Source organism: Panthera tigris, chromosome D1, assembly GCF_018350195.1.
Source record: "Panthera tigris isolate Pti1 chromosome D1, P.tigris_Pti1_mat1.1, whole genome shotgun sequence".
Taxonomy (NCBI): Eukaryota; Metazoa; Chordata; class Mammalia; order Carnivora; family Felidae; genus Panthera; species Panthera tigris.
The window spans coordinates 98,789,200-98,814,264 of record NC_056669.1 but is presented as its reverse complement, the minus strand read 5'-3'; the positions used below and the strand labels follow the sequence as shown (position 1 = coordinate 98,814,264).

Here is a 25,065-nt window from a genome sequence, read left to right as displayed (position 1 = left end):
GAGAAACAACCAGAACTAGGAGGAAGGGACCGCAGTGTTCATATTTCCACAACTGGAAAAATGAAATGAACCGATTCTAGCAGGTGGCCCAACTTCGAAGTAATTTCATATGCTCTGCTCCCAGTTGCCTTGATTATGAGTGCTTGTGTTAGTAATACCGTGTTGGGAAAAGCTACATGTGGGGAAGTGAGTGAGGTGAAGCAACTTACAGTCTCCCTAGCTCCACCTACCGAGAGTCTGAGAAGGAGTTTGGGAGACATTAAAGTATAAGGTCTTAAGTGGATAGACTTCAGTCATAAATAATGGAGGATGTACTGCTCCTGGAACCTCAGGAAAGTATTGGGCTTTTTTTTTTTTTTTTTTTTTTAAGATTTCATTTTTAAGTGGGGAGCCTGGGTGGCTCAGTTGGTTAAGTGTCCGACGTCAGCTCAGGTCATGATTTCACAGTTTGTGAGTTCCAGCCCTGTGTCGGACTCTGTGCTGACAACTCAGAGCCTGGAGCCTCTTCAGATTCTGTCTCTGTTTCTCTCTGCCCCTCCCCCTGCTCATGCACTCTCTCACTGTCGCCCTCAAATATAAATAAACATTTAAAAAAAGAAAAAAAGGATTTCATTTTTAAGTAATGTCTATACCCAAAGTGGGGCTTGAACTTCACAACCCCAAGAACAAGAGTTGCATGTTCAACCAACTGAGCCTGCCAGGTGCCCCAAAAGTCTTGGGTACTAGAAGTCTATTTTACCTCTTGTTGACCTGGTGGTAGTCATTTTCAACAAACTCCTTGACCTTGAATTCAATTGCTTTACCTCTTCTATTCAGAGATGTTTTCTGCCTAGGAGCAACCCCTAGGGCTGAGAGCTCACTCTCCTGAGGACAACTTTTGTGAATTTTCCTTATTGTCCTGTTAATGCGCAGTTGTGGCAGTGGTCTTGATCTTGTCCTTTGGATTCACCAAGGAGAATTGAGCCCACCCTGTTGGAGGAATGAAGAAACAGAAAATGGAGAAGATGGGACTCCAGGGAGAATTTGGGAGTTTGTCGGTTTACCTGCTATGAGAATAATGGGGAGAAACAAGGAAAGAGGTTTTATTTTTGAGAAATGTTACTGTGGACTATGAATTGGATCATCTTTAATGTTTTTACCTGAGAGACTCAAAAAAATGTCGAAATTCCTGTATTAATTACATCTGGTTGCTGGTCTATAACTTTGTGCTTCCATGAAGAGACTGAACCACGTAGGTCCCCAGCTTTTAGTTGCATTACGTGACTCTGCTCCTGCCTCCTCTGTGCTTGTTTTCTTCTTTTACTCGCTTCTTTATATGCTTGCTTTTCTCTTTTGCTCTCATTTATTATCCAAATATTTATTACCTAAGTCTCCACAGCGACAGAGTTGCCTATTGAAACAAAAGCTGTCGTAACATGAACAGATTTACTAATAAATTAGACTTATATAATCAGTCCCCACATGTCAGCATATTACTGTTTAATGCTCCCATCTGCCCTGCCCTGTGGTCAGCATCTTTGTTAATATCAGTCACTTGCCAATTGGTGGATATTGTTAATATGTGATAATATAATGCAAGTACAGTAAAAATCAGCTGCAAAGTGAAATTATCCTTACAAGAGATGCAGGATTTTATGAAGCTGATGGATGTTAAGGAATTGTTTGAATCACTTGCAAAGCCACTGACAAATGAGAATCTAGACATTTTTTTAGCAGTTAACAACAGTTGAAGAGAAAATCAACAAAAGATGACGAAATAGGCTCTTCTAGACATAATGATAAGAATATGGTGGTACAGTCTTTGGGAAAACTACAAAGTTTTACAAATAGTTTTGAAATAGTTTTGCAAAAGAAACTGTAAAAATCAAAGATGTCAGATGGCAGTCTTACTGAATTTGTCTGAAAAGTTGCAACCCCACTTTTTTTTCTTTTTTTTTTTTAATGTTTATTTTTGAGAGACAATGAGAGTGGGGGAGGGGCAGAAAGAGAGGGAGACACAGAATCCAAAACAGGCTCCAGTCTGAGCTGTCAGCAGAGCCCAACAGGGGACTTGAACTCACAAACCGTGAGTCACAAATCACACTCACAAACCAAGTTAGATGCTCAACTGACTGAACCACACAGGCGCCCCTCAACCCCACTTTCTAAAACAAATTAACAATTGATTATTGCAAGGATTAGAAAGAGATGATTATAATCTAAATTTTGTTAAATAAAATAAATTATATATATACATATATATGTATATGTATATATATATATTGTTTGTTTTAGCATCATTTTAAAGATAAAATTTCAATCATAACCTTTTCACTATAATTACTATAGATATTTTGGTTCCCTTCTTAGGCTAATTCACCCATGCCAATTCTTCTCAAACTTCTATTATTTTTTTATATTTAAATCTGGAAGGATATACCAAAAAAATTATATGAAGTATACTTTCTTTCTTTGTTTTTCTCCATTATCTTTTTTTTAATGTTTATTTTTTATTTTTGAGACAGAGAGAGAATGGGAGAGGGGCAGAGAGAGAGGGAGACACAGAATCTGAAGCAGGCTCCAGGCTCTGGGCTGTCAGGATAGAGCCCGATACAGGGCTTGAACTCCTCCCAAACTGCAAGATCCTGACCCGAGCAGAAGTCGGAAGCTTAACTGACTGAGCCACACAGATGCCCCTCTATTATTATTATTATTATTATTTATTATTATTATTTTTTTAATTAATAGATGCTCAGTTGGTTAGGCGTCTGATTCTTGGTTTCGGGTCAGGTCGTGATCTCACAGTTTCATGGGTTCAAGCCCTGTATAGGGCTCTGCACTGGCAGTGCAGAACTTGCTTGGGATTCTCTCTCTCCCTCTCTCTGTCCCTCCCCTGCTTGTGCTATCACTGTCTCTCTCAATATAAGTAAATAAATTTTTTTAAAAGTTAAAAAATAATAGATGCTATTTTTTTAGAATAAAGATTGTAAATGTTTTCAGATGCTCTATGTAGAATCTCATTTGTTTGTCAACATCCTTTCAGATTAGGGCTTATGTGGGTACAAACAGTATCTGAGATGCCAGGGGCAGCCGTGCAGCAAAAGGAGGTGCTCTACACCACTTTAAAGGTCTTCAAAGAAATACAATGTTTAAAATTAAAAGTCTCAGCAAGGACCCTTGAAAATCTGAATATTCATTATCGTTAACCTAGAATGGCAATAAACACACAGAGGAGCTCTGTGAATATTGGCTGGATGAATAGATTCTTAGTGGAACCTGCTCTAAATAGGTCTGTCTCCTCTGCAGTGCCCACCGAAGGTTCCTATTTCACTAGCTCCAGAGTGGGAGGCAAGCGAGGGATCATCAAGGAGCTTGCTGTTACGCTACAAGGACCTGAGGACAAGACTCTCCTGTTTGAGTCAAGGTTTGAGAGCGGGAATCTGCAAAAAGCTGTCAGAGTGTGAGTAACAGGAATTTCCCAAAGGGGTGATCGCTGGAGGGACTGACTCACATCTTCAGGAGTCATATTAGGAGTTAGGGGTGTTTTTGGAAAAGAGAGAAGTGGTGAGAAATGGTATGAGGACGAAGAAAAATTGAATAATTGTGACTCATATTCCCTCAGGGTAAAAATTTACCTACATTTTTTTTTCTGCTTATGAAAGAAATTAGTATTAATTTAATTTGTATTAATAGGGGCGCCTGGCTGGCTCAATCAGAAGAGCATAATCTCAGGGTCGTGAGTTCAAGCTCTGTTTTGGGTGTAGAGTTTACTTAAGTAAAACTCAAGAAGAAATCTGTATTAATAAAAATACATAACATAAAAAATTGAAGTTCTGTAATCGTACCTCTCAGATGCAGAAACTGTTAACAGTTTGATATACATGCAGTAACTTTTCCCCCTTTTACTGTGTATGTATAATATACAGAAATTATTTTGTTTTTAAAAATAGGATAATGGTATACATACCGTTTTGCAAATTGCTTTTTTCCACATAATAAGCTTTATATTTTTCCTATGGCAATACTGCAGATTTATCTCATTATTTTTTTAATTTTATTTTTTATTTTTTAAAATTTACATCCAAATTAGTTAGCATATAGTGAAACAATGATTTCAGGAGTAGATTCCTTAATGCCCCTTACCCATTTAGCCCATCTCCCCTCCTACAACCCCTCCAGTAACCCTCAGTTTATTCTCCATATTTATGAGTCTCTTCTGTTTTGTCCCCCTCCCTGTTTTCATATTATTTTTGTTCCCTTCCCTTATGTTCATCTGTTTTGTCTCTTAGTCTTCATATGAGTGAAGTCATATGATTTGCGTCTTTCTCTGACTAATTTAACTTAGCATAATACCCTCCAGTTCCATCCACGTAGTTGCAAATGGCAAGATTTCATTCTTTTTGATTGCCGAGCGATACTCCATTGTATATATATACCACATCTTCTTTATCCATTCATCCATTGATGGACATTTGGGCTCTTTCCATACTTTGGCTATTGTTGATAGTGCTGCTATAAACATGGGGGTGCATGTGTCCCTTCAAAACAGCACGCCTGTATCCCGTGGATAAATACCTAGTAGTGCAATTGCTGGGTCGTAGGGTAGTTTTATTTTTAGTTTTTTGAGGAACCTCCATACTGTTTTCCAGAGTAGCTGCACCAGCTTGCATTCCCATATCTCCTTATTTTTAATAATTCATATTATTCTATTGTATGGGTGTTCCATATCATGTGTAACCTGTGCCCAGCTGATAGGAAATGAAGGTATTTACTGTTTTTTGTTTAATGAATTAACAGAATTAATACTCTTGGGCACTTTTTAAATTATATATATATGTATATATATATATAATTTTTTAATTAATTTTTAAGTTTACATCCTAGTTAGTTAGCATATAGTGCAACAGTGATTTCAGAAGTAGATTCCAGTGATTCATCCCCTACATATAACACCCAGTGCTCATCCCAACAAGTGTCTTCCTTAATGCCCCTTACCCATTTAGCCCATCCCCCCTCCCACAACCCCTCCAGCAACCCTCAGTTTATTCTCTATATTTAAGAGTCTCTTAATGGTTTTTCCCTCTCCCTGTTTTTATATTATTTTTGCTTCCCTCCCCTTAGGTTCATCTGTTTTGTATCTTAAATTCCTCATATGAGTGAAGTCATATGATATTTGTCTTTCTCTGACTAATTTCGCTTAGCATAATACCTCTAGTTTCATCCATGTAGTTGCAAAGACATTTATATTTTTAAATATTTGTGATGTTATGGGATACATTCTAGAAATATAATTGGGGGGCCAAAGGGTTTGAACACTTTAAGTATTGCTGTTTTTTGCCAAATTACCCTCCAACATGATTTCAGTTCCCATCACCGGTGTATGAAAGCGACTGTTTCCCAAAGCTGGAATATGCATGAAATGGAGGGAGAATGACTTCCTATTTTAATTTGCCTTTCTTGCATTATGCCTGTGTGGGAGCATCTTTTCAGGATTTAGTATTTGTATTTCCTCTTCTGCTACTTTTCAGTAAGGTGAATGCATTCCAGAGATGCCCCCTCATCTTCAAACAGTTGATAATCAGAGCTAAAATAACACCTGAGGCTGACAGTTCTCCTCCATAGTGGTCATGTCCAGGAGGTAGCTAACAGCCAACAGAGGGCTCTGGCTTCGCTGCCGTTAGGTGTGGTTCTAGAAATGTGTTGAAGTGGTTGGGAACTGCTACTGAACACTCCAGAACGATACTAAAAAACTCACAGAGGGGCGCCTGGGTGGCTCAGTCGGTTAAGCGTCCGACTTCAGCTCAGGTCACGATCTCGTGGTCCGCGAGTTCGAGCCCCGCGTCGGACTCTGGGCTGATGGCTCAGAGCCTGGAGCTTGCTTCCGATTCTGTGTCTCCCTCTCTCTCTGCCCCTCCCCCGTTCATGCTGTGTCTCTCTCTGTCTCAAAAATAAATAAACGTTAAAAAAAATAAAAATAAAAATAAAATAAAAAATAAATAAAAAACTCACAGAGCTCCCAAATACCCCAAATAAACTTGGTTGACCCATATTTCTTTCAGCCTAATGTATGAGTTGAGGAACTAGGTACACTAGAAAATTAATGTTTGAGGTAGCAGGCTTTCCTGTTGAAATAAGATCTATTTTTGCCCAGGTAAAACATTTTTTAAGCTTTGTGTTTTGAGGGGGGATGTGGTGTTACAGAGATATTCTTCTATTTTCTCCACTACAGAGATACCTATGAGTATGAGCTCACCTTGCGAACTGACCTCTACACAAACAAACACACTCAGTGGTTTTATTTTCGAGTGCAGAACACTAGAAAAGATGCCACCTACCGCTTCACCATTGTCAACTTGCTAAAACCCAAGAGCCTTTATACTATAGGGATGAAGCCACTCATGTACTCCCAGTTGGACGCCAAGACCCACAACATTGGATGGAGAAGAGAAGGAAATGAAATCAGGTACTATAAGAACAACAGGGACGATGGGCAGCAGGCCTTTTACTGTCTCACGTGGACCATTCAGTTCCCACACGACCAGGACACTTGCTTCTTCGCACACTTCTATCCATATACATACACTGACTTGCAGTGCTACCTGCTGTCAGTGGCAAACAATCCTGTCCAGTCTCAGTTCTGCAAACTCCGAACTTTGTGCAGGAGCCTTGCAGGAAATACCGTCTACCTGCTCACCATCACCAACCCATCCCGGACCCCTCAAGAGGCAGCTGCAAAGAAAGCTGTGGTCTTGAGTGCCAGAGTCCACCCCGGAGAAAGTAACGGCTCCTGGATCATGAAAGGCTTTTTGGACTTCATCCTGAGCAACTCTCCAGATGCCCAGCTCCTCAGAGATATCTTTGTCTTCAAAGTGGTTCCTATGTTAAATCCAGATGGAGTGATTGTGGGGAATTACCGGTGTTCATTGGCTGGAAGGGACTTGAATAGACATTATAAAACCATTCTGAAGGAGTCTTTCCCTTGTATCTGGTACACCAGGAACATGATCAAAAGGTGAGCCCCTTTATCTGTTGATCTTCCTCCGAATGCTGTGAGTGCTCTCTGATGGGTGCGAGGGCTCTCTTTGATGTAGCGATCAGATACGGCTTGAGAGAGAGTCTGCCATTCTCTTTGCAGCCACATGAGTTTGTTCAGTTTCAAACGTTTAAGTCATGTTTTGTCTCTGGGGTTAAACTGAACATGCAACATTTCTGCCAGGGGTTGTTTGACGTATAAGTGAAACAATGGAATAGAGAGGTCAGAAGTCAGAAGTTCATAGGTCTTTGTCAGGAGGCCTGGCGAATAATAATAATAGTACCTAACTACTAGGCAGTGTTTGTATATGGGGGACAGGCGGTATTCTCAGTGCTTTACAGATACATGACCCGTGTAATCTTCACATTAACCCCCTGAGGTAGGCACAATCAGTATCCCCATTATATATGGTGAGGAAACTAAGGCCCAGAAAAAAGTCACTTGCCCAAGGTCATAGAGCTAATAAGTAACAGAATAGATAATTTGAATACACGCTCTCGGGTTCCAGAATCTGAGTTCCTTATTACCTCTTATATTTCATCACATAAAGAAAGAATAATAAAAAAGTCAGGTAATATTTTCCAAGCCTGTGTGAAAGCAATTGAAGGCTATGATGTAATAGTACCCACCTTAAAGGAAATGAAACTACAGCGTGTAAGATACGTGAATGCATACACCCTCTAACCTTATCTGTGTGAGAGGGTGGGGGGAGTGTTGGGCTGGCAGGCAAGATGGCTAGGGGCATGTGCTTGGGAGTCAAGACAGGCCTGGCTTTGAGACGTGGTGTTACTACTGGCTGGTTCTGTGACCTTGGATGTGATTGCACCTCTCTGCACTTCAGCTTTCTCATCTGTAGAGGAGGGTAATCTTACCTGCCTTGGGTGGTTACTTAAGAGAATTAGATGAGGACCCTTGTCATCTGTTTAGCGCAGTGCTCAGCACATTGTAAGTGTGTGGCATTACTGTCATCCTCTTCATCCTATCATTATCATCATGGAGAAGGTGACCGTGATGGAAGACTGAGGAGGTGTCCTGGGTGAAGAGGAGACAAAGAGGAGCTGAGCCTTACAGGAACCGGTACTGGAAAGTCAGGGACCCAGGCTTTCTTCGTTTCTCTTTTTCATCCCTCCACTTACAGCCTCTTCCCTTCTCTTTCTCTTTCCCCAGGTCTGCCCCCAGAGGGGGCTTTCTTTCAGTTGATTTCCTCCACTTCCTTGTCAACTTATACAGGGCCTACCCAGCACCCTTTCCACATCAGGGTGTTTTCATTTCAAGTCCCTCTGACTGGCAGGGGTGAGGAGTGCCGGTGGCATGTTTACAGCAGTAGCCGAGGGTGGGGACAGGGTCCTTTGAAGGGGTTGGCATTTTCTTTAGTGGGAAGGTAGCAACAGACATACTTAAGGAAGAGACTGTAAAAGATCCTTGATTATTTTCATGCATCTGGATGTCCACTAAATCTTTCGTTTGCCCCTCTCAATAGACTTCTTGAAGAAAGGGAGGTTCTCTTGTATTGTGATTTCCATGGCCACAGCCGTAAGAATAATATCTTCTTGTATGGCTGTAATAACAATGATCGCAAGTACTGGCTTCATGAGCGAGTCTTTCCTTTAATGTTAAGCAAAAATGCACCAGATAAGGTAAGCACACAAGGTAAGCACATAAGGTAATCTTCCGTCCATTGACTAAGGAGGAAAGGAGTTCACTGCATCCTGTATGTAGTGTTTGATCTGCCACTTCACATTTCTTTTCATTATCTTGGGTAAATCCCAGCAGCCTGGACCTCAAGACTTTACTCTGGTTTTCGTTTACAATATAATGATTCAACAGTTCTCTACATTATTCAATGTTCATCGTAAGTGTACCCTTAATCCGCTGTATCTATTTCACCCATCCCCTGCCCGCCTCCCCTCTGCCAACCACCAGTTTGTTCTCTGTACTTAGGACTCTGCTTTTTTGTCTCTTTTCTTTGTTTTGTTTTTTAAATTCCACATATGGTTGAAATCATATGGTACTTGTCTTTCTCTATTTCACATAGCATTTTACCCTTTAGGTCCATCCTTGTTGTTGCAAATGGCAAGGTCTCATTCTTTTTTATGGCTGAGTAATATTCCATTGTGTATCTATACCACATCTTCTTTATCCATTCATCTATTAACAGACACTTGGGTTGTTTCCATATCTTGACTATTACATATGGGTGCAATAAACATATAGGTACATGTATACCTTGGTATAAACATATGGGTGCCATAAATATATGGGTACATATATATCTTTTTTGAATTAGTGTTTTTGTTTTCTTTGGGTAAATACCCAGTAGTGGAATTACTGAGTCATATGGTAATTCTATTTTTAACTTTTTGAGGAACCTCCATACTGTTTTCCACTGTGGCTGCACCAATTTACATTCCCACCAACAGTGCATGAAGGTTCCTTTTCCACATCTACACCCACCCTTGTTATTTCTTGTCTTTAATTCTAGCCATTCTGATGGGTGTAGGTGATATCTCATTGTGGTTTTGATTTGCATTTCCCTGATGATGTGTGATGTTGAGGATCTTTTTATGTGTCCATTGGCCATTTGTATATCTTCTTTGGAAAGGTACTTCAAGAATTTAGAAAGGTGTGGCTTTAAGAATTACTCTGTGTACATCCACAAAAGAACAGATAAATAATATATAGTATATCCACACAATGGAATGTTATTCAGCAATAAAAAAATGAGGTGCTGATATGCTAAGACATAGGTGAATCTTGAAACATGCTACGTGAAAGAAGCCAGACCTAAAAGGCCACATTTTTGTGTGATTCCATTCTATGAAATGTTCAGAAGAGGCAGATCTGTAGAAACAGAAAGTAGTGATTAGTTGGTGGGGAGGGGGAGGTGGCCTGACTGCTAATAAGTACTGGGTTTCTTTTTGGAGGTAATGAAAATGTTCTAAACAGAGAGTGGTGATGGCTGCACAACTGTAAATATACTTACATCCTTGAATTGTGTACCTTAAATGTGTGAATTTTACAGCATGTGAGTTATATCTCAATAAAGATGATATTTTTAAAATTTTTTTAATGTTTATTCATTTTTGAGAGACAGACACAGACAAAGTACGAGCAGGGGAGGGCAGAGAGAGAGAGAGAGAGAGAGGCAAAGAATCCCAAGTAGGCTCCAGGCTCTGAGCTGTCAGCACGCGAGGCTCAAACCCACAAACTGTGGGATCATGACCTAAGCTGAAGTCGGACACTCAACCGACTGAGCCACCCAGGCGCCCCTCAGTGAAGATGAGTTTTGAAAATTGCTCTGGCTGCTTTTCCTGGGCACAAGTTCAAACTCTTAGTAGGTAACTTATTCTCTTTAATCCTGTGCTTGGCAGTGGAAGAAGGGATTGAATGATACACAAAATACTAATATTATATGAGTCTCCACAGAAAAGTTTATATAAGACAAGATTACAAATAACTGTAAGATAGTAAATGGCTAATAAAAACAACTTAAAAGTCTTTACCAGTTGGCTGAGTAACAGCTCTGACAGTTAGGCATAAACAGAGGATCTGCATTGGCTTAGGCGTTGGTTTTCAGCATCATAAATAGATCCACAAAACATAATTTCATTAGAAAGAAGAAATTAGGGGCGCCTGGGTGGCTCAGTCATTTAAGTACTCAACTTTTGATTTTGGCTTAGGTGGTGATCTCATGAATCGTGAGATTGAGCCCATGTCAGGCTCTGCACTGATTGGGATTCTCTTTCTCTCTTTGCCCCTCCCACACTCACATGTGCGCTTGCTTTAACAAATGTTTGTTTATTTTTGAGAGAAAGAGAGGGAGCGGGGGAGGGCAAAGTGAGGATCTGAAGCAGGTTCTACACTGACAGCCGAGAGCCCAATCTGGGCCTTGAACTCACTAACTGTAAGATCATGACCTGAGCTGAAGCCGGTCACTTAACCGACTGAGCCACCCAGGTGCCCCATCAAATAAATAAACATTTACCAAAAAGAAAGAAGAAATTAGGTTGGATTTAGAAAAGTTTTTAAATGATAGTGCACATTTTCTCCTATAAAGATATGTGACAAATATTTTATATCTACTATTCTTACATTAAAAAGAAAGAGGAAGCTTTTCTTTCTCCCTCCATTTTTTTCTTCCTTCCTTCCTTCCTTTTCTCTTTGTTTTTAAAAAATCTTCCTGTCTGTGTTTGCTAGGGATCTCTTTAAATAAAATGGCATCCAAATATGTGTCTTGTTAAAAAAGATGTTTTTTTAATTAAAAATAAATGACATCCAGGGGCACCTGGGTGGCTCAGTTGGTTAGGCGTCTGACTCGATTTCAGCTCAGGTCATGATCTCTTAGGTTTTGGGTTCGAGCCCCATGTTGGGCTACATGCTGACAGTTCAGAGCCTGCTTGGGATTCTGTCTTTCCCCCCGCCTCTCTGCCACTCACCCACTTGCACTCTTGGTCTTTCTCTCTCTAAATAAATAAGTATTTTTTAAAAAATTAGGGGTGCCTGGGTGGCTCAGTCTTGAGTGTCCGACTTTGGCTCAGGTCATGATCTTGTGGTTCATGGGTTCAAGCCCCACATCGGACTCTGTACTAACAGCTTGGAGCCTGGAGCTTGCTTCAGATTCTGTGTCCCCCTCTCTCTCTGCTCCTCTCCCACTCATGCTCTCTCAAAAAATAAAATAAAAACATTTAAAAAAAAGTTTTTTAATTAAAAAACAAATGACATCCAGAACCCAGTATCTAAAACAATTAAAAACAGAGCTATACTAATTAAAGAGGGATGGCAGGCTTGGAACCTTGCCCATTCTGGCTCCTTCAGTCTTTGTGGCTTGAGGCTCCTCAGTAGAACCCCTGGATTCCAGGGTGCACCACTTAAAAACCACTAGGTGGTGAAATGCCTTCCCACTGTAAAGCATTTTCAGCAGGATAGGATAGGTCGGGATAGGTGCCAAGCGTACATTACAAACTCCAAGTAAGGAAAAAGGGTTGGGGTGGTCATGAAGGACAATGGAGGATATTGAACTCTGAGCCAAGAACATTAAGTATGAGGAAGTGAGACAGTTCTAGGCAGATTATAGGGGTGAGGCATACCCAGATCATATATAGAGGATAAACCCAACTGGATCCAAGGGCTCAAGTTGCAGAGGAGTAGAAAATAAATCTTAGAAATGTGGCTAGTGTCTTGAATGCCAAAGTAAGCCAGCATTCCCAAACTGGAGTTCAAAGAACCCTAGTCCTGCAAAATGTCCCTGGAAAGGTAGGGAAGGGAAGGAAGGGTTCACGGGCAATAAGGAACAGAATTTACTCTCTCCCCTTTGGAGACTCACAGTCTACAATAATGAAATGCTTGGGAGACGGGGTGCCTGGGTGGCTCAGTCGGTTAAGCATCTGACTCTAGGTTTCTGCTCAGGTCATGATCTCGTGGTTTCATGGGTTCAGGCCCCACGTTGGGCTCTGTGCTGGCAGCGTGGAGCCTGCCTGGGATTCTCTGTCTCCCATTCTCTCTGCTCCTCCTCCACTCACGCTCTCTCTGTCTCTCTCAAAATAAAAAAAAAGGTCCTGCACAGGAAGACTGTGTAATTTTGTTAGCCCCTCATCCTCCTGACCAACATGACCATAGCACTAATTTTCTCCTCTGTAATCCCTTAGAATTATTACTATTTTATGGAACATACTTTAGGAAATAATATATAGACCCCAAGGAAACCATTCTTATATTAATGAGTCATTGGCATCTTACATTTGCCAGTTTATGATTAACAGAGGATTTGGGTTTCTCTTTAGTTCTCTTTTCATAGTTGTAATTTTAAGGTCCAAAAGTGCAAAGAAGGAACAGGACGAGTTGTAATGTGGCGGATGGGAATCCTGAACAGCTACACCATGGAATCTACCTTTGGGGGGTCCACACTGGGTAAGCTCTCTTTTGTATATCATAGGTCAGCATGACAAGGGGGAGCCAAGCAAAGCTCTGAGGACAGGAAGTCCTTTTGAATGTTGGGGAGATGATTGACCTAGAGAGTTTTCTTAACTGCGCCTTATGCCAAATTTGACTAACCTAAATATGAATGTGAAATATAACACTTGGTGGGGCAGTATAGCCCCAAATATAATACTTGATGGGGAATCAGGCAGATCTGGGTTCGAATTGCCTCTCCATTTCCAAGGTGTGTAATCCTGGCTCAGTTACTTCATTTACTCTTTGAACCTCATTTTTTTTTTTAACTGGCAATAAAAGTAATACCTGCATTATAGGTACTACTTAATGCACGTAAAGCCCTTGGCATAGTGCCTACCACAGAGTAAAACTTCAGTAATCATGGCCATCATGATTGGAAATTTTTTCATTGTCAGATTCTTCTGAACCAAACCAGATCTAGAAGGAGAAAGACCCTGTCCAGAAGCACAATATTCTAGAATCAGAGGTGGCGTTTCTAAGGAGCTATTCATAAATTAGATTTGCATTTGCTTATTATTTAGTGAGAAATGTTTATGGATTTTTTTTCAGGCAATAAAAGAGATACTCACTTTACTACTGAGGATCTAAAGTCTCTAGGTTATCATGTTTGTGACACCCTTCTGGATTTCTGTGATCCTGACCGAACCAAGGTAAAAATGGGGTTCAAGAAATGTGGTGGTGCTACTGTGATCAGTTTCACATGGGTCCAAAGTCAGCCTACTGAGATTATAGGTGGTCTTTATTTTCCTCTTAATATCGTTCTGAAGTTTTTATAATCAGTAAAAGAAAGCCCCCAGCCTGCACACTGTCCACAAATAGCAACCTCATAACTCATCAAGAATATAGAAGCCTTCATGCCAACCCTCCTTCAGCACACCTCTCCCTCATTTTGCTTTCCAGAAAAGCAGGAGTTCTTCCCCTTCTCTGAAACTAACCCTGCCCTTTGTGCACCCACCAGCCCCTCAATCCATGGCCTCCCTAAGGTCTTGCCTTATTAATTACCTCCTCCCTTTTCTGTGTCCTCAGTTTTTTCCTCTTCTTACTTCTTTTTTTAGTTTATTTATTTATATATTTTTAATATTTATTTACTTATTGTGTGTGTAAGAGAGAGGGGGGGGGGGTCAGAGGGAGAGAGAGAATCCCAAGTAGGCTCCAGGCTGTCAGCACAGAGCCTGTTGGGGGCTCGAACTCACAAACTGTGAGATCATGACCTAAGCCAAAATCGAGAGTTGGACACTTAATCAACTGAGCCACCCAGGTGCCCCTTTAATAAAAAAATATTTAAAGGAGAATCAGCCACAATACGGCCTGTTATATCACATCTGCCATAAGCCAAAATCTGAACAACCCCATTCTAATGTTTCCTTCCTTGCTATTCACAAAAATACAATAAATCAGACCGTTGAATTGTTTAAGAAGTTTGTTATTGTCCATAGCCAGGGAAAAGCACCTAAAGCATGAAATTCACTGATGTTCTGCCCGAGAAACACTTTTACTGCAGCTCATGTAATTTATATGTTAACATGTCCTTAGAAGCAGAGGTTACCACTCACACATCTTTATGTCCCCAGCAATAAATAAAGTGCCTTTCCGCATATGCTTAGTAAATATTTGACGTATAAATAAGTGAATAATCAAAAATGTCCTTTTATTGATTTCCACAGTTCATGCAGTGCCTAACAGAGCTTAAAGAGCTCTTACAACAAGAAATCCATAAGAAATTCAATGAGCTTGGACAAGATATGGATTTAGAAGGAAGTTGGAGTGACATCTGCTTGTCTGACATTGAATCCAGGTAATGAAATGAAACTTCATTTCAAACAAAAACCAGAGAGGGGCACCGGAGTGCCTCAGCCAGTTAAATGGCCAGCTCTTGGTTTTGGCTCAGGTCATGATCTCACAATTGTTAGTTTGGAGCTCCGTGCTGACACTGACCACGTGGGAGCCTGCTTGGGATCCTCTCTCTCTCTCTCTCTCTCTCTCTCTCTCTCTCTCTCTCTCTCCCTCTCTCTCCCTCTCTCTCCTTCTCTCTCCCTCTCTCTGCCCCTCCTACGTACGAGAGCACTCACTCCCTCCCTCAAAAAAAAAAAAAAAAAAAACCACAAGGAAAAACCAGACAAGTTCTATTTTTTTATTGTTTTCGTTTGCTCTGTTGTTTTGTTGGTTGAGCCAAAGGTGCAAAATATTGAATAAATCGTAGTGCACTTAAATATATATCATTTCTTCACCAACTACGTATTGAGTGCCTGCTCTTTGACAGCATCTTTTCTAGGTTAGGGAGATGGGCAGGCCGTGCGTGTAGGGCCTTGAGGCAGTTGTAAAGCCTTTATCTTTTACTCCAAGGGAGACGGAAAGCTTTTGGAAAGTTTTAAATAGAGAAGTGTCGTGTTCTGACTTGGGTTTTAGTTTCAGTGGGAATACCCTGGCTGCTATGTGGAAAATAGATTGTAGAGAGGAAAGGTGTAAGCAGGGACATGCATTTGGAGGCTCTTGCAATAATACAGGTAAATGCAGGTGGTGGTCTAGACATGAGTAGTTGTAGTGGTTGGGGTGTATGAATTGGTTGGATTCTGGATATATTTTGAAGTTTCAAACATTAGGATTTTCTTATGGATGAGATATGGAGCATGAAAGAAAGAGAATGAGTCCATAATTGATTGGATGGAGTTGCCTTTTAAGTGAGATGGGAAAGATTAAGGTGGTGGAGAAGGTTAGGGGAGCGGTGAAGGTCAGGAGGCTAGTGTTGGGCATGTTCAGTCTGAGACGTCTATTAGGCATCTAAATGGAGATATTAAATAGGCAGTTGAATATATGAGTGTGTAGTTCGCTGGAGAGGTCAAATAGAGTCATCATTGGATAGATGATGTTTAAACCTTAAGACTAGGTGAGATCCCAAGGGAGTACGTGCAGCTCGAGTAAATAGGAGGTCCAAGTCTAAGCAGGGTACACAGCACACAGGTCACAAAGATAGGGAGGATCCAGCAAATGAGGTAGAAAGACCAGGACCCTACAATGGCTGACAGGCTATAGGATCTAGCCACCTGACACCTTATAACCTCCACCCTCACCCTTTCACACACCTCTCTCTATGGCTACACTGGCCTCATTCTTCTTCAGACTTGCCAGGCCCTCTTCTGCCCCAGGGCCTTTACACTAGCAGTCCCAGCTGCCTACAATGCTCTTCCCGCAAATATCCACATGGCTCATTCCTTCACCTCCTTCAAGTCTTTGTTTAAATGTAAAATTTGTCAATGTGGCCTACCCTCATTACTCTAATGCTGCCACTTGCTCCCCTGCCTTTGCCCTCCTGCCACTATTCCCTATCTCCCTGAGGTACTCTACTTTTTTTCCATAGCATGTTATCACCTTCTGTCTGTCTTAGGTCATTTACATCTCTATTGTGTTTATTATGTATTATCTGTTTCCTCCTATTGGATGTAGGTCCCACAAGGTCAGAGATCTTTATTTTGTTCACCTCTGTATCTCATGTGCAGAGTACCCGGCACATAGGGAGAGCTCAATAAATATTTGTTGAATTAATTTAGTTTGTAAGGTCTCAGCCCCACACTCATAATCTCTTCAACTATTTTAGGAAGCCTACCAGGTGGGTGAGTATCTGACAGGTGGGCAGGAACACCTTCTACTCCAGCTTACTGGCCAAGGTGCCTCATACCCATCCCAGCTGCCCTCAGTCAGAAGATTTCTGGGCTGGACATGACAGAGGCTGCGCTGTAGACTGTGGTGGACAGTCGAAGGCTCTCCTTCCTACTCTCTGTGGACATAGAGTTGGCATCTGGGCCCTAAAGCAGTTCTGCTGGCTGAGTCTCCCAAATGTGTCCTTAGGAACCTCAAGTCAGACCATCAGGCCAGGCAGTGTGCCCCATTCACCATGTTGCCTCTTCCACTCTTCCAGAATTCTTTGCCTTGCTCTCCAGGACCACTGCATGAACCACTCTTCATCTCAGCCTCAAAAACAAAATGCCCCTGCATGTCAACCTCTTGGTACCGAGCCCGGGGGGAGTCCACTCCGAAACAGGGAGACTGCATCCTAGCTGGCTTACCAGGGACACATTTAGTTAAGATACATTTAGTTAAGAATTATTGAAACCATTTTGCCGGCATCTGAACAGGAAGCCAGCTATCACGGGCCTCCATGGGTCTCTACCTCTCCATTCTCACCATTACCCAGAAAAGCAGACTGCGAGTGTCCAAGCCCAGTTTGAGTGTGCCCTGTGTGTGCACGTCCATGGTTTTCAACATTTTCCGTGGCATGCCGCATCTAATGTTTTTATCCCGTTGATTAATAGTTTTCCGTTATCTCCAAAAGGGACTTCAGAGACTATTATCCAGTAGTGACCTCAAAGGCTATTCCTCAGACTAGAAAAGCCTTTTGAGAACAGGGAATTGGGAATTAGATCTGAGAAGAGAAGGTGTTCTTCCCGCTGTCTTACCGTGGGGTTCCTCATTGTGGACTGAAGGGAGGGAGGTGGAGCATGAACAGGATGAAAGGCCTGAGCAAAAGAATGGTTTGAAATGCTCTTTTCCCAGGAGATCTGAGTTTTGTGCCTAAGACACTTTTTTGTACATGGAGGCCATGTTCTAGAGCCCAGCTCTGGCTTCTGGCCACGCACACCCCGGGAGAGGGGGATGTATAATGGGACACTTAAACAATGGACATGATGAAGGACACAGGGATGGAGAATCCAAGTGCTCATTCATCCTAGCCCTTGAAGGAAGGGGAAGCTGGCCCTCTGTGGGGGAAGACTTCAGATCCATCTGGACCTGCATCCACAACTTTTGAAGTGGGAATTGAGATAATAAAAGTAATATTCCTGTAGGTAATAACCTACAGATTCCTTGTTATCAAATATGTTTATGTATATATTCAACGCAGTTTTAAAGAGTACCCGGGAGGCTCCTTGCTCTCTGAACTGGACCTGGCCAGACAGGAATGAATGAAACAAGCCCCGCTTTCAAACAAATCGTAGTCTGTTATTCTCTAGAGCTGCACAGCGTCCCACAGTCACTGCCACGGGCAGCTTTGCCCACCTGGCCAGTACTTACTTTGCCACATGGATTACAGACTCCTTGGGGCCAAGGGCTTGGTCATGCTCATCTCTGTGCTCGATGCCCTGCCTGGCACGTAGTAGGTGTTCAGAATGAATGAATGAATGTGCTTGTCCGGAATTGCTGGTCATCGAAATGCAGGCACTGGGAGCAAATAGCGGACTGGATATTCTACTCCCACGCTGCCAGTCTGGTAAATGTATATGTCCTAGACATTAATAACAGGCATCTCCCTTTCTTCTTTCCTTCTGGAAACAGCACCAGTGGTTCTGATAGTTCCCTCTCAGATGGTCTCCCTGTTCACCTACTGAACGTAGCAGATGAGGTAAGATTATCAGACTCTTCCACTCAGGAAGTAGCAGCCTTAAGGAAAGCATGAGTCTCCTGGATAATTTGGTGGAATTTTCCAACTATCCTAGAATCTATAGAAAATATAGCAATAGCATCCTAACTGGTTACCCTGCCCTGGAGTCTTTCATTTTGTCCTTTATCACTTTCCTTTTATTTATTTATTTAAATGTTTTATTTATTTTTGAGAGAGAGAGAGAGAGAGAGAGAGAGAGAGCAAGGGAGGGGCAGAGAGAGAGAGGGAGACACAGAATCCAAAGCAGGCTCCAGGCTCTGAGCTGTCAGCAGAAAGCCCGATGTGGGGCTCAAACTCACGAATCTTGAAATCACGACCTGAGCCAAAGTCGGTTGCTTAACTAACTGAGCCACCCAGGCGCCCCTATTTATTTGTTTTTAATAACTTTCCTTTTAAAATCTAGGAGAAAAAATGTGAAGACTCCATGTTGACTACAAAGTCAACAAAATTTTTTAAAAAGTTTAAAACTGAAAAGCATCTTTTTTAAAAAATTGTTTTTACTCTTGAGAGAGAGAGACAGAGTACGAGTGGGAGAGGGGTAGAGAGAGAGAGAGAGAGAGAGAGAGGATACACAGAATCGGAAGTGGGCTCCAGGCTCCAAGCCATCAGAACAGAGCCCGACATAGGGTTTGAACTCAGGAACCATGAGATCATGACTTGAGCCAAAGTCGGACATTTATCCAACTGAGCCACCTAGGTGCCCCTAAAAGTGAAAACATCTTAAGAGATAGAGGTTGTCTCTTGATCTTGGGGTTCAAGCCCCATATTGGGCATAGAGTTTACCTAAAAAAACAAAAACAAAACTATTTCAAGAGATAGAGGTTGTTAAAAAGACCCATACTTTAAAAAAAAAAAGTGTTTCTTTTTTTAAGTTTATTTTATTTATTTTGAGAAAGAGAGAAGGAGAGAGGAAGAACATAAGCAGGGGAAGGGCAGAGAGAAGGGGAGGGAGAGAATCCCACGCAGGGTCTGCACTGTCAGCTTGGAGCCCGAGTCGGGGCTTGATCCCATGAGCCGTGAGATCATAAGCTGAGCCAAAATCAAGAGTCAGATGCTTAGCCAATTAAGCTAGCCAGGTGCCCCAAAAAAGTGTTTTTTTATTCATATAGTTTTAGATAGTTTTTTATACTTCCATGTATTAAATTTTCTTTGCCCCATCTCATTCACAGATCTTATTACATAGATGATATATTTGTTGTGGTTCATTATGCACATAATTTCATAGTTGCATTAATAAATACCTCCATCATACAAGGCGCCTGGGTGGCTCAGTCAGTTGAGTGTCCATCTCTAGATTTCAGCCTCGGTCATGATCCCAAGGTCGTGGGATTGAGCTCCACGTCAGACTCCGTACTGAGCTTGGGATCTGCTTGCTTAAGATTCTCTCTCTCTCCTCCTCTGCCCCTTTATCCTACTCACTCTCTCTCAAAAAAAAAAAAAAAAAAAAGGAAGAAGAAGAAATAACTCTCTCATAGGGTGAGATTAAGGCTGTGTCAGATGGAGGCTGCCAAATCAGACTGGACCCCATAATTTTTTCAGCTGCATTTACAACATCGATATAAGCGTCGCCACTCAACAGGTCCCTGGAAAATCAGTCCTGAGCTGCACTTGCTTAATTATTAAAGCCACCTTGTGTAACAGCCAAACTGACTCTTAACTACACACCCGATATCAGTATTGTCTGTACCTGACATTATTGCCATAAGTAATCTGGTTTCATATTGTAAAGCACAGATATTTGGATATTGATATAGGTGTCCCTTTGGCAGCATACCTGCAATAGTGGGATTTGGGGGTGTTAAATGGGGAGCGGACTCTGGTAACAAGGCAACTGAACTGTTCGTCCTCCGAGCCAGCAGCAGTTGGGCACCGTGAGGGCCCACGTCCCGGGGCAGCTCTCCTGTCTTGAGTGTTGTGTAAAAGAGTGCTGCACGCAGGTGGTCATTTCCTCCGGAATCCTCAACGACTAGGTTCTCTGTGCTTTTTGGAACAGTTGAATCAAAAGAAGAAGATGTATAAGAAGAAAAAAAAGAAGCTGCTTCAGACTAGGAAACAGCGAAATGAACAGTATCAGAAAAATAATTGGATGCAGGAGTTAAAGTTAACAGAAGATGCCCTGGTAAGAAGGCTCTGTTGCCTACTTCTGTGGTCTGGTTAAAGAGAATTCCAGAGCGGGAGCAGGACAGGGGGTTAACGTTTACTCTCAACCAGAAAGGGAATGGGGAATGGGGTAGAGGGAAGCTATTTTGAGTTCAGAGCTCTTCCATGGGTCCTCTGGACATCTCTGAGCAGATTTCCACCCTGGCCCCTGCACTACCCTCTGCCATGGCACTCTGGTCTGGATTTTGGCCATGTCTGGATTTCCAGAAGAAACGGGGGTGCTGGAGAAGTGGTGGCTGGAACTAGCCCAGGGTTGCTGCGTGGCGGAGGTGTCAGGCCTCGTCCAGGCTGGCTCCTTCCCAGTCTTCTCCCAGCGGCCATTGTTTCCTAAAGATGAAAATGCTTTCCGATGTGGGCATTTTACTGTTGGGTGGATTGGGTCGATTATAAGTAGATTAATTGCAATGGATCAATTGAAAAATATTCTCTTTGCACTCAGTCCTTCCAGGAAAGGGCAGGGTTTGCTTCTTCTACCCTGCAAAAACAGCCTACCTTTTTCAGAAATTCAGAGAATGCCAGTTCTTCAGCGATGAGAAATGAAAAACCAAGGTTGAATGAGGTAGTAGTTTTGCCTGACCTTTTTTTTTTTTTTTAACTTCCACATGGAGAATGTGTCAAAACTTTTAACTCCTACACAGAGCGCCTGAGTGGCCCATTTGGTTAAACGCCTGACTCTTGATTTTGGCTTAAGTCATGAACTCACAGTTCATGAGATCGAGCCCCGAGTGGGGCTCTGGGCTTACAGTGGGGAGCCCGCTTGGGATTCTCTCTCCTTCTCTCTCTCTCTGCCCCTTTCCCACTCTGTCTCTCTCTTGCTTGCTCTCAAAATAAATAAACGTTAAAAAAACACTTTTGGGGGGTAATATATTTAAAGTGTACAATGTGATATTTGATATCTGTACACACTGTGAGAAGGTTCCCACCACTGAGTTCCCACCACTTCACATAGTTACCATTTTTTTCTTTAATAACTGAAAATTTATGGTCCTTTACCATCTTCTGCCTATTCCCTCCACTCCCCAGCAACCACCATTCTACTCTCTGTTTCTATGAGTTTGACCTTTTTTTTTTCAGTTCCACACATAAGTGATACCAGGCAGTGTTTGTCTTTTTCTGTCTGGCTTATTTCACTCAGCGCGATGCCCTCTAATTTCATCCATGTTGTCACAGATGGCAGGATTTCCTTCTTTTTTAAGACTGAATAATTATTATTTGCAAATATTTTCTCATTCCATAGGTTTCCTTCTGATTTTGTTTTTTTTTTTTAGGTTCAAAAAAATTTTTTTAAGTAATCTCTACCCCCAACATAGAGTTTAAACTCACAACACTGAGATCAAGGTTCACACGCTCTACCGATTGAGCCAGCTAGGTGCCCCTGCCTTCTGATTTTATTGATGATTTGCCGTGCAGAAGCTTTTTAGTTTGCTCTAGTCCCACTTGTTTATTTTTGCTTTGGGGATCAAATCCAAAAAATCATTGCCTAAACCATTGTCGAGAAGCCTACCTCCTGTGTTTTCTTCTAGGAGTTTGACGGTTTCAGGTCTTAAGTATAACTCTTTAACCCATTTTGAGTTGACTTTCGTGTATGATACAAGATAGGGGTACAGTTTCATTATTTTGCATGTGGACATCTAGTTTTTCCAATACTGTTTATTGAAGAGACCATTTTTCCCTGTTGTAAATGCTTGGCTCTTTTGTAAAAAATTAATGCACCATATATTCATGAGTTTATTTCTGAGCTCTCTATTCTGTTCCATCTTTGACTCTTTGTTGTAGATTCTCTGATTTTTCCAATTAGCACATCTGTCCCACAGGCTGAAGAATACAATAGCCCCCTATGTCACTCTTCCCTGTCAATGCCACCAGGAGCAGGGAAACATTAAAATCAGTGGGGACATTGACACTGCTTTGGAGTAGACACCACTGAAGTCTGACGACGGATATTGGTGGTTTGTGATTTTTTTACCCAGAGCATAAGAACAGGTGGTTTCATCATCTGTCTACCCCTGCAGTCAACAAATTGTACTGTGTGACCCCACATGCCACACGCTCTCCTGTGTGCTGGGAATGCAACATCGAACAAAACACCATCTCTGCCTTAGGGACCTTAGAGTCTACTGGGGATTTGAACAAAGAAGCAGGAAATTACATCACAGAGTAGGATGCAGAAGGAGCACAGAGGAAAGGCACCCAATCATTTTTTTAGTACTTTGGAATTATGTACCTATAAAATACTTGTGTTTTTTGGGGGGCGCCTGGGTGGCTCAGTCGGTTGAGCGTCCGACTTCAGTTCGGGTCATGATCTCGTGGTCAGTGAGTTCGAGCCCCGCGTCGGGCTCTGTGCTGACAGCTCAGAGCCTGGAGCCTGCTTCTGATTTTGTGTCTCCCTCTCTCTCTGCCCCTCCCCCACTCATGCTCTGTCTCTCTCACTCTCAAAAATGAATAAATGTTGAAAAAAAATTTTTAAAAAATGTGTTTTTGATGTATAAAAACAAGTTTTGGTGGGGTGCTTGCCTGGCTCAGTCAGAACAGCATGCAACTCTTGATCTTGGTATCATGAGTTTAAGCCCCACGTTGGGTATAGGGATTACTTAAATAATAAACTTTAAAAAAAGTAAAAATAAAAAAATAAGGGCCGCCTGGGTGGCTCAGTCAGTTGAGCATCTGACTCTTGATTTCAGCTCAAGTCATGATTTCATAATTGGTGAGATCGAGCCCTGCGTGGGGCTCAGCGCTGACACTGCAGAACCTGCTTGGGAGTCTCTCTCTCTCTCCCCTTCTCTCTGTTCCTCTCCTGCTCACACAAATGCTCTCTCGCAAAATAAATAAACGTTTAAAAATTTTAAAAATAAATAAGTTTTCATATAATAGTATACAACTCTTAGTAGACAGGGTGCAAAATAGGCCCTTTTCCTGCAGAATGCTACCCTGTGTTTAACAGTGACATAATGAGGTCTCACTCTGTCACACCAAAGAACCCCCACCGAGCTGGCTCTGTTAGGCATGGAGGGCAATTTGGTGTCTGGTGTGACAGTGGCAAGATCACAGCTTTCAAGTCCCTCTTGAGTTCAAATTCCAGCCTTACTGTCACTTTCCTTGAGTTACTGAACCACCCTGGGACTCAGTTTCTGCCTCTAAAATATTGGAGTAATAATCTCCACATCATAAATGTTGAGAAAAGTAGATGTGAAACTGTGTAAAATGCCTGGCATCTGGTAGGCAGTCCATAAATAAGTAGTTTCCTTCTTTTCTTTGAATTATTGTTCATTTGTGTCTTGACTCTCTTTCCGTGTTACAGCATTGTTATGAATTCACATGTGTGAATAAAAAAACACCTAGTGTAGGGGCGCCTGGGTGGTTCAGTTGGTTGAACATCTGACTCTTGATTTCAGCTCAGATCATGATCTCATGGTTTGTGGGTTCGAGCCCTACATTGGGCTCTGTGATGACAGTGTGGAGCATGCTTAAGACCCTCTCCCCCTCTCTCTCTGCCCCTCTCCTGCTCTGCTCTGACTCTCTCTCTCTCTCAAAAATAAATAAACCTTAAAAAAATTTTTTTTAAATGCCACCCAATGTATATTCTATATAATCACATTCGTGCAAGTGGAAAATGTAGTGAGAAAGTGCTCATCTATTTCAGTCACAGTTACATGGAAGAGACAAGGGCACCTCGCTGGACCCATCAAAAATGCCCTCCCTGATTCTGACTAAGAATAAAGAGAGAATGCAGGTATGCCACTAATCTATATATACACACCTATACGCCAGCAATTAATTTGACTTGGTTTTCAAGTGCCTTGTGTGATCCGGGGGGGTGGTGATCCATGGTGCACAGTTCACCTCCTAGGGTTGGTGCTGCTCGGGGCACGGCTGAGGCGTTTTGCCCCCGCGCAGCTACTGAGCCCCTGGCCACCAGGGGGCGCAGCCCACGAGGCACCCCAGGATAGGAGGAATCCCCCCTAGAGTTCAAAGCTTGCCGTGGAGAATTTAGTTTTATTTCAACAAACATTCGTTCGGCAGCTATTCTTTTGTAACTCCATGGCAGCATTTCAGGTGAAACAGCGATAGTGAATAACGCATTGGTTCTCAGCCCTAGGAGATGGTAACAACAAACCCATCAGTCTCAGTCGTGAGGTGTGCCTCCCGGCCAGTGTTACCAGTGATCGTTCGATACCGAGGATTGTGAATGGTTTCCTTTTTGAAAGGACTAAGTTAGAACGAGTTCATCGTTATCCCCTAATAACATCTCTCTTGCTCATTTGCACTGGCATATTCCTTCCTGAGAAGGAGGAAAAAGAAGTGGAGAAACAGCTAGTAAGCCGAGAGCTCTGGGTATGTCTCTGGGCGGGTGCTGCTCACGTGTGCCCGCGGCGAACAGCGTGAGCACCGCTGGAGTAACGTGGGCAAACTAGAGAGAATGGACGGCTCTCCCAGGGTGACGTCCCTGCTGGCTTCCCAAGGCTGCTGTTCGGGACTTCTCAGGTTGGCGCTCCCGGGTAGCCATCAGTAG

General features: G+C 42.2%; 1 protein-coding gene across 7 annotated transcripts in view; it reads left to right on the top strand.

The window, feature by feature from the left end:
• The window catches only part of AGBL2 (AGBL carboxypeptidase 2), a 45,738-nt gene that overhangs the window by 18,823 nt on the left and 1,850 nt on the right, over window positions 1-25,065 (top strand). For 5 of the 7 annotated variants that reach the window (XM_042958996.1, XM_007082167.3, XM_007082168.3 and 2 more), the window contains 10 exons: window positions 3,286-3,439; window positions 6,209-6,991; window positions 8,493-8,649; window positions 12,793-12,919; window positions 13,514-13,614; window positions 14,629-14,759; window positions 18,290-18,356; window positions 20,389-20,514; window positions 20,995-21,114; window positions 24,196-24,285. In XM_042958996.1, coding sequence (XP_042814930.1) covers window positions 3,286-3,439; window positions 6,209-6,991; window positions 8,493-8,649; window positions 12,793-12,919; window positions 13,514-13,614; window positions 14,629-14,759; window positions 18,290-18,356; window positions 20,389-20,514; window positions 20,995-21,114; window positions 24,196-24,285 — 1,856 coding nt within the window. Of the gene's footprint in view, window positions 1-3,285; window positions 3,440-6,208; window positions 6,992-8,492; window positions 8,650-12,792; window positions 12,920-13,513; window positions 13,615-14,628; window positions 14,760-18,289; window positions 18,357-20,388; window positions 20,515-20,994; window positions 21,115-24,195; window positions 24,286-25,065 lie in introns of those variants that run through there. The other 2 variants (XM_007082170.3, XM_042958995.1) reach the window with 2 other exon arrangements.